The sequence below is a fragment of the Zalophus californianus genome, chromosome 11 (genome assembly GCF_009762305.2).
Source record: "Zalophus californianus isolate mZalCal1 chromosome 11, mZalCal1.pri.v2, whole genome shotgun sequence".
NCBI lineage: Eukaryota > Metazoa > Chordata > Mammalia > Carnivora > Otariidae > Zalophus > Zalophus californianus.
Window position 1 is genome coordinate 5,854,703 of NC_045605.1, and position 14,033 is coordinate 5,868,735.

At 37.6% G+C, this 14,033-nt stretch overlaps 1 protein-coding gene across 15 annotated transcripts in view; it reads left to right on the plus strand.

Moving 5' to 3' along the window:
- The window catches only part of ATM (ATM serine/threonine kinase), a 117,912-nt gene that overhangs the window by 51,727 nt on the left and 52,152 nt on the right, over positions 1-14,033 (plus strand). For 12 of the 15 annotated variants that reach the window (XR_003517286.1, XR_003517287.1, XM_027578286.1 and 9 more), the window contains 4 exons: positions 212-458; positions 8,994-9,109; positions 9,937-10,063; positions 10,508-10,707. Coding sequence is in view for 13 of the 15 variants with exons in the window: in XM_027578286.1 (XP_027434087.1) it covers positions 212-458; positions 8,994-9,109; positions 9,937-10,063; positions 10,508-10,707 (690 nt within the window). In the remaining 2 variants the exon portion in view is untranslated. Of the gene's footprint in view, positions 1-211; positions 459-520; positions 767-7,620; positions 7,718-8,993; positions 9,110-9,936; positions 10,064-10,507; positions 10,708-14,033 lie in introns of those variants that run through there. The other 3 variants (XM_027578295.1, XM_027578297.1, XM_027578296.1) reach the window with 3 other exon arrangements.

Consider the following 14,033-nt stretch of genomic DNA (forward strand, 5'->3'; position numbering starts at 1 on the left):
TCAGATCTGTTTCCTCCTGTAGTTGATTATTTAGAATTTGTTTAACTTCATTTCTCCATTTATAGAATTAGAGTAAGAATGCTTAATGATCTAGATAAAGTGATGCTCTCATGCTTACTAAGTAAAGCATTTCATTATGTTAAGAGCTATATTTAAAATTTGACTATGAGAAGTTATATATAACATATATTTAAAAATTTTATATTTTCAGATCATGTTACAAGGTTTTGATCCCACATCTGGTGATTAGAAGTCGTTTTGATGAGGTGAAGTCCATTGCTAATCAGATTGATGAGGATTGGAAAAGTCTTCTAACACACTGCTTTCCAAAGATTCTTGTAAATATTCTTCCTTACTTTGCCTACGAGGGTACAGGAGACAGTGGGATGGCACAGCAGAGAGAGACTGCTACCAAAGTCTATGATATGCTGAAAGATGAAAATTTACTAGGAAAACAGGTATGGCTTCCCTTGTACCTACTTATCCTCTAATTCTTTCTTTCCTTCTTTTTTTTTTAAAGTAGGCTCCAGGCCCAGCGGTGGCACTTGAACTCATGACCCCTAGATCAAGGGTAACATGCTCTGCCGACTAAGCCGGCCAGGCTCCCCATCCTTATCATCCCCAGTTCAGTGGAGATATAACTTTGTAGTTTCAAGACTATTCATCATTTATGCAGTAAAATTTGACATATGTAGTAATCCCTGTCTAGCATAGGCAATCGTGAATTTTTTTATTGCTGTTGTTATTATAGTGTTCTCTTCTTTTGATTGGCTTTTAAATGAAATATTTTTAATCAGAAATTAAAAAAACCTTTGGAATCATTTATTGATTTTTTTTCCTTTAAAAAATTTTTTTTCAATTATTTAATTTTTTGGGGGGGTTTGCAAAAAGGTGGTTTTATTAAAGCACAGAGATAGGCCCCGTGGTCTAAAGAGCTGCGGCCCCGGGATTGTGAAGAGCAACATGATAGACTTTGGGGCTGGAGGAGGTAAAGACAGTGAAGTTCCAAAAGGATTTTCATATGCTAAAGGAGACTCACAGGGTAGGGGAGGCCTGGCAAAAGGTTGTTTTTCCCTTAGCAAGGCATTAACATTAAGACAGTTGGGAGTTTCCTGGAGGAATGTTATACTCTGCCTATTTCAAGTATTTGTCATTGGGGGAAGGTTATAAGGAAATTTAGTTTTATCTACATTTCCTTCTGCCTTTGTTTCCCACATCATTCCCTCTGAATAGTTTTGACCCTTAAATCTTTAAGGTTGCTGAGGGTGGAAGGTCTAATCTTTTATAACTTCTTCCTGCTGAATAGGGGTGTAGAGATGTCCCTACCTATGGGTCAACATTGGTCAGGTGGGGAATATTTTTTTTAAGATTTTATTTATTTATTAGAGAGAGAGCACATGAGCAGGGGGAGGGGCAGAGGAAGAGAGAGAATCTCAAGTAGGCTCCCTGCTGAGCACAGAGTCCTGTGTGGGGCTCCATCTCACGACCCTGAGATCATGATCTAAGCTGAAATGAAGAGTCTGATGCGTAACTAACTGAGCCACCCAGGTGCCCCAAGGGGGGAATTTATACATTGGAGTTACCAAAGACAGAGGCAATCAGTCCAAGGTAGACAACATATATGAACCTCCTTGAGTAGAAAGGATCATCTGTCAGCTGGAAGTTAGAGCAGTGAAGGAGTCTCGGCACCAGCAATGGCAGCAAAATAAGGTTAATGTTATTATGAGAAAGAGACACGTAAATAAAAGACCTTTGACAGTTGGCCATAATTGTCCTCCAGTCCAGGATCTTTAGCCAATCACTAAAGGAAAGAGAGATCGTTTAAAGCGTTGGTTTGAGCAATCCTCTTATATTTTGATGACATCTGGAATATATATACCATATCTGTTTTTATGCTAGTACTTTTTCACCTTGTGCAGCAATGAAAATATCTTAATGCCATTTTGAGAGTTATTTAAGGGCCTTAATGGCATAGCAGGTGGTGTTAGCCATCATATACTCTTGTTTCGCAAGCAATTAGGTAATTAATAAGAGGTACTTTACAGAAGCAAAAGAAAAAATGTAGTTTAATGGTTAGAACAAATTATAAACCCAGTGTTGAGTGTCGAGTGCTTAAAATCTAATATCTACAAAGATGTGTTGTTGAAACACTTTTTCTTTGTAACTACCCTCATTTTTAATCAGATAGCCAAATGAAAACGAATTCGCTTGTAAAACAAGTCCAATTTTAATAAAATTGTCCTAATAATTTACATAAGCAAGAATAGTGATTGATCATACAGATCTTTTAGAATCTGCTTTCCTGGAACTTTTTATAAGGAATGTCGATTGAACATTTGGTAGCCCCTGTAGGCCAGAAGCCAAGCAAAGTGCTTGCCTTCAGACATGCCTGCAATACCTGTAGATTTGGGCGAATTCCTCTTCTCGAGGTTCCCAAAGCATCCTGAGGTTCTTGGACCTGCCAGGGAGTGACATTCTCTGCTCACCTGGTTAAGACTGCTGGGAACTCTGTAGGCAAGGTATCAGGCCAGCACTTCCAAGGGGCTTTATTGACTTCATTGCTTCATAAAGTCAGTCTTAGTTCCTTAAAGCTTTATGGTCATATCTGAGTCTCTGCATGTCTCTCAAATATGACATTCCAGCCAAAGCCTTGGTAACATAACCAGTATTTCCAATGTGTCCTATTGCAAGGAGAACAGATTCTTCTTGAACTTATGCAGATGACTGTGATTGCTTTGTAAGAAAGAATGCTCACTGAGAGTTTCTGAATTTCAGAGGGTTCAGTTAGAAAGAAAAGTTAAATGCTTCCATTTGTTCACAAATAAATACTTATCACATTTCTGTAAGTCATAGATATCTTAAGGGAAAGGTTCTTTAATCTGGTAGAGTAAACATTAGAGAACCAGCGATGTTTTTGTTTTTTTTAAAGATTTTATTTGAGAGAGAGAGAGCGCGTGCGCCCGCTTGTGCGCACAAGCCAGGGGAGGGGCAGAGGGAGAAGCCAACTCCCTGCTGATTATGACCTGAGCCAAGGGCAGCCACATAACCCACTGAGGCACCCAGGCACCCCAGGAACCAGCAATGTTTCAAACAAGACAAAAACCATCCATGTTACTAATTCTCGTTCAGTTTGAATGAACTTTCAGCAGCTTTTTAGTTAATTCTGGAAATTCTACCAATTTTAGTTTTAGGATCTTAAAGATATCAAAAACCTGTATTTGTCAAAAGCCCTTTTTATGAATCTCCTTGAAGATGAGACGTGTCGCAAGAGAGTGAGAATTGACTAAATGAGAAAAGACTCCAAAATGGATATGGTTAAAGATCTGATGATAGGTTACAATATAGCTGGCAGGGACATCCGGTTATTTCTGTGAAACATAATACTTTCATAATTAGAACATCAAGTGATGACCTTATTACCAAAACGTATTAAAACTTCAGGAATTACATATATTCTCTAGAATAGTTATAGCATTTACCCAAACATAATCTAAGGCTTACCTGTATTTGACAGTGCTTCCAGAGTAATTTAACATACCAAATAAAAAGGCCTAATGAGTCAGAGACTTCATTTACAATTTAAATCCGGAGAAGTTTGTTTAAAAAACCTAGAAAATTATAAAACATGTGCCTGAATAGTGGATTACAGATCATTACAAAGCTCGAAATGTAATTATTTATTTAACCAAAGTGGCAGAAAGAGATTCCAAAGGCAAATATGTAGGGTTATATAGTTAGCAAAACTTGGCTCCTTTAATTTTTAAAGTTTTAACGGTGTGATGAAAGACTTGATAAAGACAAAACATAGAAACCGGTTCTCAGGGCAGACAAAAGAAAAAAAACCTTTGTTTACATTTTCTTATCACGTGCAAGCCAGCAATTCAAGAAAACTATCTTTGAACAGAGAAAAAAGCAAAACTTCAGTCTTACACCAGTGTACTTTTAATATCCATTTGTTTCAACTTTAGTCCTGACAGCATATAAAATTTTTTTCCAAAAATTTCCCCTCATAAACCTTTTACAGCTTTTTCATTCAGAGTTGTTTCCCTTATTTCCATCAGTTTTAATTACATTTAGCAGAAATATTGTAACTCTTAGAAACCTTGGTCTCCAGTGAAAACTGCATTAGAAACCAATTGTGAATGTCACACCAGATACCTTTAGATGGAAAATTTATGAATCTATTAAACACAAAGTGTGTTTTCTTTTTTTTTTTTTTAAAGATTTTATTTATTTATTAGAGAGAATGAGAGAGAGAGAGAGCACATGAGAGGAGGGAGGGTCAGAGGGAGAAGCAGACTCCCTGCTGAGCAGGGAGCCCGATGTGGGACTCGATCCCGGGACTCCAGGATCATGACCTGAGCCGACGGCAGTCGCTTAACCAACTGAGCCACCCAGGCGCCCCAAACACAAAGTGTGTTTTCAAGCACTCAAATATTCTTCGTTTCTCTGCAGTAAGAAGCCAAAAGCACAAACCTGCCTTCAGTAATCAGTGCTTTAGTATCTTATTTCATTTGAAAAAGACCTAGATGTCTAATGAATTCAGTGCCATTTATTATCCAAGGAAAACTTTAAAGTCGTAGGTTACCAAAGACTGTCTTAACAATCACCCATGAAAAATTTGAGACAGAAAATTAATCATTTTAAGTCATCCTTTTGCTAAAAAATTGCAACAGAGATAATGAGCTTATTTGACCTTTAGCAAACCTAGATGAAAGTTTCATATTTAATGCTGACGACTCTAAAGACATGTCTATCTTAATTAAACCAACAAACTTAAATTAGTTTAAATACCGAATATATTCCACCTGCGTCCATGAAAGTCGATCAATTTGTTCCCCCTTAAAATTTATTTTAATAGGCAGTAATAAATGAATGCAAACCGGATGTTAAATTCAAGCAGTACTGAACAGGGTATAGAAAGTGTTCCTCTTTACTTTTCAAGAAGTATGATCTCAAGTTCCGATGCCCCGCTCTTTCTTTTTTCTATGAGACTGACTACATGTAATATAATTTACTTATGAATCATGTTCATTGTTTATCAGTCTTCTCTGCTAAAGTACTCTGAAGGTAGGATTTTTTTTTTCCTTTTTGCTGGTGTATCCTGGCTTACTAGTATGTAGTGAATACTCATTATTTGATAAAAGATGGAGTCAAGTAAAAAAGAATCTAACAGGGGTGGGAGGGATGGGGTGGCTGGGTGATAGACATTGGGGAGGGTATGTGCTACGGTGAGCACTGTGAATTGTGCAAGACTGTTGAATCACAGATCTGTACTTCTGAAACAAATAATGCAACATATGTTAAGAAAAAAGAAAAAGAAGAAGATAGCAGGAGGGGAAGAATGAAGTGGAGTAAATCAGAGGGGGAGACGAACCATGAGAGATGATGGACTCTGAAAAACAAACTGAGGGTTCTAGAGGGGAGGGGGGTGGGGGGATGGGTTAGCCTGGTGATGGGTATTAAAGAGGGCACATTCTGCGTGGAGCACTGCGTGTTATGCACAAACAATGAATCATGAAACACTACATCAAAAACTAATGATGTAATATATGGTGATTAACATAACAATAAAAAAATTAAAAAAAAGGTAATGCCTTTGTATGTGCACATTTTCAGGGGAGAGGATTAGTCTCAAAGATGACCCTAAAGCCACTCCCTCAAGGAGTACTGTCACAAACAGTGTTCTAGGTGTTTGATAGCCCCCCCAAAAATCATAACCTCTTAAATCTAGGTCTTTGCTGAGGTTGGAAGGATCTCCTAGAGCCCTCCAGTGTGACTTTTCCCAGGAAATGTACCCCAGCACCATCAGACAAACAAAGAGCTCCCTCCCTTCTCCTCACAGAGCACTTCTTTGGCCTGCGGTTGTCATGGCATTTACCCATGTTGTGGTGGGATTCCTGTGTGCTGGGGTCCGGAATGGGTTCTTAAGCTCCCCAGCAGGCCCAGCCTCTTGCTCCTCACTGTGTCCCAGCATTTGGCATCACTTCTGGAATTGTGGCCAAATAATACTTATACAACTGAATTGATCTAACACCTCTCCTCTTCCCTCACTTCTTCCATACACAAAGCACCCCGATGTCTGATTTGACTTGTCACATTTAGGAGAAATTCTAGAATTCCCTGTCTCTTCCAGTTCCTTACACAGGAACTTCCCAGGCTCCCTAATCTACCACTTAGAGTAATTTCAAGAAAATACAGGAACGGTGGTGGATTAAAACGGCCAATAATCCCATTTTAACACAAAGGCCAGCGCTGTCTTTACAGTCTGCTGCTCTCTCTTGATTATTTTGGCATCAGACTGAACAAATAAAGGATTCTGGAATATGGAATGATGCAATAATGTTTTAACATTAAACCAGAGAGTAACACTGTAATGCATTCATGTTAACAGGATGCAAGTCAGAAGATGGTGGCTGCCAGTGTTTGATATTTTATTAGTATGTAGAATCTAAATTGATCACATTATAAAAAAAAAGAATCTAACAACTTCTGTTTGTTTTATAGTAATTGAGATACATCCAAAATTATTTGAGGGAACTTAAAACACATAGATAAACTTTTTTTTAAGGTAAAAGAAATTAGTTACTCTCAAGTTTTGTTTTGTTTTGTTTTTTAAATGTAAGTAAGGGATGACTAACCAAGTAGGCTAATGTTAAAATTAGAATTGGATGAACTTGAAAGAGACTTTTTTTGTTTGCCCGGTTACTGTATTGAACCAAGAAATGGAACACGGAGTTTCTTACTTGCCTCGGTGAGCTCCTTTCTCAAAACACAGTTGAAACAGAATGTTGGCGCTCCAGAGGTTATGGAATCTATGAAAGACCCTGCTTTTATCCTCTCCCAGCCATCTCCCTGCTTCTAAGCAGGCCTAATCTTTACTACTTTTTAAAATGTATTCAAACTAGGGACCCCTGGGTGGCTCAGTCGGTTGAGTGTCTGCCTTAGGCTCAGGTCGTGATCTCGGGGTCCTGGGATCGAGTCCTATATTGGGCTCCCTGCTCAATGGGGAGTATGCTTCTCCCTCTCCCTCTGCCTGCCACTCTGCTTGCCTGTGCTTTCTCTCTCTGACAAATAAAATCTTTAAAAATAAAATGTTAAAAAAAAATAAACATATGCAAACTAAAAGAGAGCAGTTTGCAGAGTTAGAGTAAGTCTAGGAGGGGAAAATAATTACATTGAGGCCTGACTGAAACATCAATGTCAAGAATGGAGAGAGGCAAACTTGAATAATAATTTCTTAGCTTCTTGGTTAAAGACCTAAATTCTTGTTAGTCTCAATTCCATTTGGCATTAAGTTGTTATAAGTTTGTTTTTTCTTTGGTTCTCTAGTGTACACTTTCTCTGAATCAGTCTTCTAAGATTCTTTCCTCTGTGCATAAGTGTTGGTACAATTATTATTAGTCTCTGAGCCTCTAAAATCTGTCATTTGTCTGTCAAAAGCCTGAAATATTAACAGTTACAACACTGGTTAGCTGTACCTGGACATCTGCGTAATTTATATGTCCCTTAGATAAATATTACAGATCTTGCTTATTGTAGAATGATACAAAACTCATGAAGCCACTTGTCATTCTTTGTGTAAGGAAATTCATTAATGTTTCCTCTGATATTAAACAGACATGGCCAGTTTATCCTTCCTTATCCCAGATATACTTTGCAAGGAGGATGGATTCTTAAAAGAGCTGAACCCTTGGAAATGATGACCTGAACGACTGATGTGTAAGCGTGAGGGAAGGACTAGGATCTTTACATTCGAGTTCTTTCTTGTCACATTTTAAACTGTTTCTGTTGTGAGGAAATGTGTTTTCAAATCTTATGCACCAAGGAAATCAGCCATTTACCTTTTAGTTTAGAGCACTGTAATTCCTTACTTGGAGAGCTAATAAACAACCTTTATCTCCACGATTGTCGTTTATTGGGTGAGGTATAGTGGAGCAGACCGGTTCTTTATAGTTAGAGAATATCTGTCCTCTGTGAGGCCGCGGGTAACAGGAAGTGGATTGATGAAGAACCTGCTCCTGTCCGGGAGGATTTCAGTTTACTGTTGAGGACAGCAGATGTGGGTAGCAGCGAGGCTCCAAATTTGGGATATCAGCCAAGCAGGAATCTGGGCAAAAGTTATGCAGGCAAAGTCACTGGCAATTCTTACTAGTAAAGTATTGTTACGTGAGATAGATTTTCCAAATAAGTCAAGAGTAAAATGCAGATTGAGAAGCAGTGTAGCTCAGTGGGGAATTTGGTTAGCTGGAAAATGACTAGGTTGAGGAATTCAGTGCTGCACCTGAAGCCTTAGTCAATTAAAATTCTTTAAAATTATTTTTTTCAAGATTTTATTTGAGAGAGAGTGAGTGAGAATGAGCACAAGCCGGGGGGAGAGGCAGAGGGAGAGGGAGAAGCAGACCCCCTGCTGAGCAGGGGGCCCGATGCAGGGACTCGATCCCAAGACCCTGGGATCATGACCTGAGCCCAAAGCAGACACTTAACCGACTGAGCCACCCAGGCGCCCCTGATTCTTTAAAATTAAACAAGAGTCAGATTAAGGGAGTCTTGTTTGGTATCATTTCCTTACCAGCCTCTCAGGCTACAGGTTGGTTGCATAGCAGAAAGGTAGCTGTATGTCTTGCACATCTTAGGTCTTTGGTTATCCATTTCCTTTTTTAGTTACTGATTAATTTTGGAAATGATGCAATACTTTTAGTCCCTTGAACTGTCTTAAAGGTCACAGACATAAAAACTTAACTGTTATTTTATTTATTTTTTTAAAGATTTTTATTTATTTATTTGACAGAGAGAGAGACACAGTGAGAGAGGGAACACAGGCAGGGGAAGTGGGAGAGGGAGAAGCAGGCTCTGTGCTGAGCAGGGAGCCCGATGCGGGGCTTGACCCCAGGACCCTGGGATCATGACCTGAGCCGAAGGCAGATGCTTAATGACTGAGCCACCCAGGCGCCGCAAAACTTAAATGTTATTTTAATTTTGTATCCTTACAGATTGATCATTTATTCCTTACTAATTTACCAGAGATTGTTGTGGAGTTATTGATGACATTACATGAACCAGCAACTTCTGGTGCCAGCCAAAGCACGGACCTCTGTGACTTTTCAGGGTATGGATGTTTTAAACTTAAGAGAATTCGCTGCAATTTCAGAATTTCCTTGGGAAGTTGATTGGTTGACACCTTCAAATGTCTGTTTCAGTTTTTAGGCACATACGGTGTTTCTTGTGTGAGCTACTAGAGAGCACCGTTTACTTAGAGTGTGCCCTACTATGCTAGCTGTATGAAAAAGTAATAATATCTACCAAAGTATTTTCACTTTATAATTTCATTTGATACAAAGAGTGTCTGATTGCCAGTCTCAGAATATTAGTGTTTACAGTAGTAGCATAGAGCTTTAATTCAGACCTGAAGTGGTATAAGGCTCATTTGTAGAATTGCCATTAACTTCATAAAAGATTTTTTTTTTTTTTTAAGATTTTATTTATTTATTTGATAAAGAGAGAGCACAAGTAGGCAGAGCGGCAGGGAGAGGGAGAAGCAGGCTTCCCACTGAGCAGGGAGCCCGATGCAGGGCTCAACCCCAGGACCCTGGGATCATGACCTGAGCCGAAGCAGATGCTTAACGACTTGAGCCACCCAGGCACCCCCTTCATAAAAGATTTCTTAAGCATGTCACTTAAAATTAAGTCATAGAGGGTAAAGGTATTTAGAGATTCTGACTGATAATGTGTAGAATGTGGTAAGTCGTTTGTGATTTTATTAAAAGCCTAGTTTTTCAGTGGGAAAGTAATTTTAGAACGTGGGATTATTAATCTAAATTTTCTTTCTGAAACTTCATGGTTTCTGAAACTTGACTTCAACAGAATCTTTTTTTTTCTTTTCTTAATAATTTTGTTCTGAAAATGATGACTGCTTTTTTCCCCTATAACTCTCAGGGATTTGGATCCTGCTCCTAATCCACCTCATTTTCCATCACATGTGATTAAAGCAACATTTGCCTATATCAGCAATTGCCATAAAACCAAGCTTAAAAGCATTTTAGAAATTCTTTCCAAAAGCCCTGTAAGTACACATTACTATTACAATAACTGAAGAGAGACTTCCTTCTTTTTCAGCTAGAAAATCTGTGTAAGTACATCTTAAAAAGAACAAAAATTAAAGGGAAAACTCATCTGAATAAATTAAAAAGAAAAACACTCATAAGTTTATATCTTGGTATTTTACTTGTAGATATTAATTGAAATATGTCATATATGAGGCTTGAATTTCATGGTACTTTAGTCATATATTGGCTTAGGGAGTATATGTTTTTTAAAATTACTGTTTGCTATCTGAAAACTAGATAAATTGACAGCAGTTTAAGATACTAATTTTCTTAATGTAATATTTGCCTTTGATATCACACCAAAACAAAATTCTGTAATTTGTTTTCAATATAAAATAGAATTATTATAGTTGAGTATACATGATTTGGTAAGTTTTTTATGAAATGTCTTTATTTTCTAGGATTCCTATCAGAAAATTCTTCTAGCCATATGTGAGCAAGCCGCTGAGACAAATAATGTTTACAAAAAGCACAGAATTCTAAAAATATATCACCTGTTTGTTACTTTATTACTGAAAGATATTACAAGTGCCTTAGGAGGAGCTTGGGCCTTTGTCCTTCGAGATGTTATCTATACTTTGATTCATTATATCAACAAAAGGTACGTAATATATTTAGACTAATACATAAGTTTTTTTTTTACCTTAATTGAAAATTTATATAATTTCAAGAGGTAGAAGCAAGAGTATTGCTGTCTTATTTTTGCTTTTTAATATATATCTACACAGTATTTTTAAAAAATTGCATTACCTATTTCTCCACTTCTAGAAATACTAAGTACTAAGGGTCTTCAACATTTTAAAATTAGTGAATTTTAGATGACTTGAAATATGTATGTCACTGTAGCAGTTCTGGTTACCTGTGTACGGGGAGGGTGGTGTTTCACACACACACACGCACAAAGAATCCTCCAGACACCAGCTGGGTGTCCTACAATTCAACTCATATATAGTCGATTAGTGTCAGATCCCATAACTGAGGGCTCAGTCCTGCAAGACTGCCTGCTCCTCCTTCCCTTCAGATGCCAGTCACTAGCCCAGATTATCACTTGTGCTTCTGACCAGCCCCCTCTACCCTGCAGGTTCCAAGGACCCTGTTCCTTGAGTTTGATTAATTTGCTAAACTCAGGAAATTTGTAGAACTCAGGAAACCTGTTTACTAATTAACCAGTTTATTATAAAAGGATATAGCTAAGGCATAGCCAGATGGAAGGGATGTATCGGGAAAGGGGATGGAGCTTCCCTGCCCTCTCCAGGGGCACCACTTTCCCCACATCTGCATGTGCTCACCAACCTGGAAGCTCCCGAAGCTGGTCATTTGAGTTTTTATGGAGGCCTCGTTACAGAGACATGATTGATTACATCACTGGCTGTTGGGTATTGATACAACCTCCATCCCTTCTCCCCTCCCCAGATTGGAGGAGTGTGACGGGTAATTCCAACCCTCTGATCACAAGGTTGGTTCTCCGGGCAACCAGCCCCCATCCTCAGGTGACCTAGGTGCTTTCAGAAGGTAGAGACATTTGTATTTCCCTCATCACTGGTGCTCCTAGAGTTTTAGGAGCTTTGTGCCAGAAACAGGGATGAAGGCCAAATATATATTTCTTATTATAAATCACAGTATACTGTAGATTTGGGGTGTGTATTCAGTTTAAGCATCTTTATTCCTTTCTGTTGATTTTGATGTTTCTGTTACTTGTTTTCTGATTACTACATCATTGCCTTCAAATGTGAGTTTTTCAAAGTACACAAAGAATATCTTTTTCCATTTTGTTTTGTCATATTTTTATTAATATCCTATAATTTTTATTTTAATTTAAATCATGTGAATATAATTATCCAGTCTATATTTTCATTCACTTAATTTTTTAAAATGATTTATTTATTTATTTGAGAGAAAGAGCAGGAGAGAGCGAGCGAGTGGGGGAGGGGGCGGGAGCAGAGGCAGAGGGAGAAGCAGGCTTCCCGCTGAGCAGGGAGCCGGATGCGGGACTCATTCCTAGGACCCCAGGATCGTGACCTGATCCGAAGGCAGATGCTTAACCGACGAGCCACCCAGGTGTCCCACATTCACTGAATTTTTTTTAAAGTTTCTGTATTATGGTAAAATATATAAAATTTGTTATTTTAACCATTTTAAGTGTTCAGTGATACTGATTATGTTCACAGTGTTGCACAGCCATCACCATTATCTATTTCCAGAACTTTCTCATTACCTCAGACAGAACCATTATACATATTAAACAATAACTCCACGTTTCCCCTTTCCTTCAGCTCCTGATAACTTGTAATCTATCTCTTGTCTCTATGAATTTACTTATTCTAGATATTTTATATAAGTGGAATTATAAAATACTTGTTTTGTGTCTGGCTTGTTTTGCTTGGCATAATGTCTTCAAGGTTCATCCCGCGTACATGAATCATGTATCAGAACTTCATTCTTATTTATGGCTGAATAATATTCCATTATATATATATACTACAATCTATTCACTGTTGATGAACGCTTGTGTTTCCATCTTTGGCTCTTGTGGATAATGCTGCAGTGCATATAGATTTATGGGTATGTGTTTGAGTGTTTTCAGTTCCTTGGGGAATATACCTAGGAGTGGCCTTGGTGGGTCCCTTAATCATCCTATGTTTAACTCTTTGAGGAACTGCTAAACTGTTTTCCATAGCAGCTGCACCATTTCATATTTCTCCTGCAATGCACAAAAGTCCCAATTTTCTCACATCCTTACTTATGCTTTTTATTTTCTATTTTGTTTTTAATTTTTATTATAGCCATCCTAATGGATGTGAAGTGGTATCTCACTGTAGTTTTGTTTTTGCATTTCCCTAATGACTAATGCTGTTGAACATCTTTTCTTCTGCTCATTAACCATTTGTATACATTCTTAGAAGAATGTGTATTCAAGTCCTTTGCTCATTTTTTAAATTGCTCAATTTTTAAATTTTTGTATTGCCTTTTTGCTGTTAAGCAGTTCTTTATACATTCTCAATATTGAGCTCTTATTATGTGATTTGCAAATAGTCTGGATATTGAATCAGTATGTATGATTTGCAAGTAGTTTATCCCATTCTGTGCATTGTCTTTTCACTTTCCTGATAATGTCTTTTGATACACAAAAATTTTTAGTTTTGATGAAGTCTGATTTATCTGTTTTTTTCTTTTATTCCTCAAGCTTTTGGTGATTTATATAAGAATCCATTGTCAACTCCAAGCTCGTGAAGATTTACTACTATGTTTTATTCTAAGAGTTTTACAGTTTTCACTCTTCTGTTTAGGTTGTTGATCCATCTTAATTTTTACATATGGTGTGAGGTAGGGGTTCAGCTTCATTCTTGGGCATGTAGAAATCTAGTTGTTCTATTACCACTTGTTGAAGAGACAATTCTTTCCCCATTGAATGGACTTGGCACCCATGTCAAAAATCATTTGGCCACTGATGTGTGGATATATTTATGGATTCTCAATTCTGTACCCTTGGTTTGTCCTTACGCCAGTACCACACTGTTTTGACTACTTCGTAGTAAGTTTTGAAATCTGGAAGTGGGTATCCTCCAATTTTGTTCTTCTTTTTCAAGATCATTTTAGCTATTTGGGGCGCCTTGCAATTCCCCTATGAATTTAATGACCAGCTTTTCCGTTTATGCAAAAAAGACTATTGGAATTTTGAATAAAATTGCATTGAATATGTGATCATTTAGGTAGTATTTACATCTCAACAGTTTGTCTTCCAATCCATGAACTTGGGGTGTCTTTCCATTTATTTGGACTTCTTTCATTTCTTTTATCCTTGCTTTTACAGTTTTCATGTACAAGATTTTTGTATTTTAGGTTAAATTTATTCCCAGGTATTTAATTCTTTCAGATGCTATTGTAAATGGAATTGCTTTCTTAGTTTCCATTTTAGATTGTTATTGC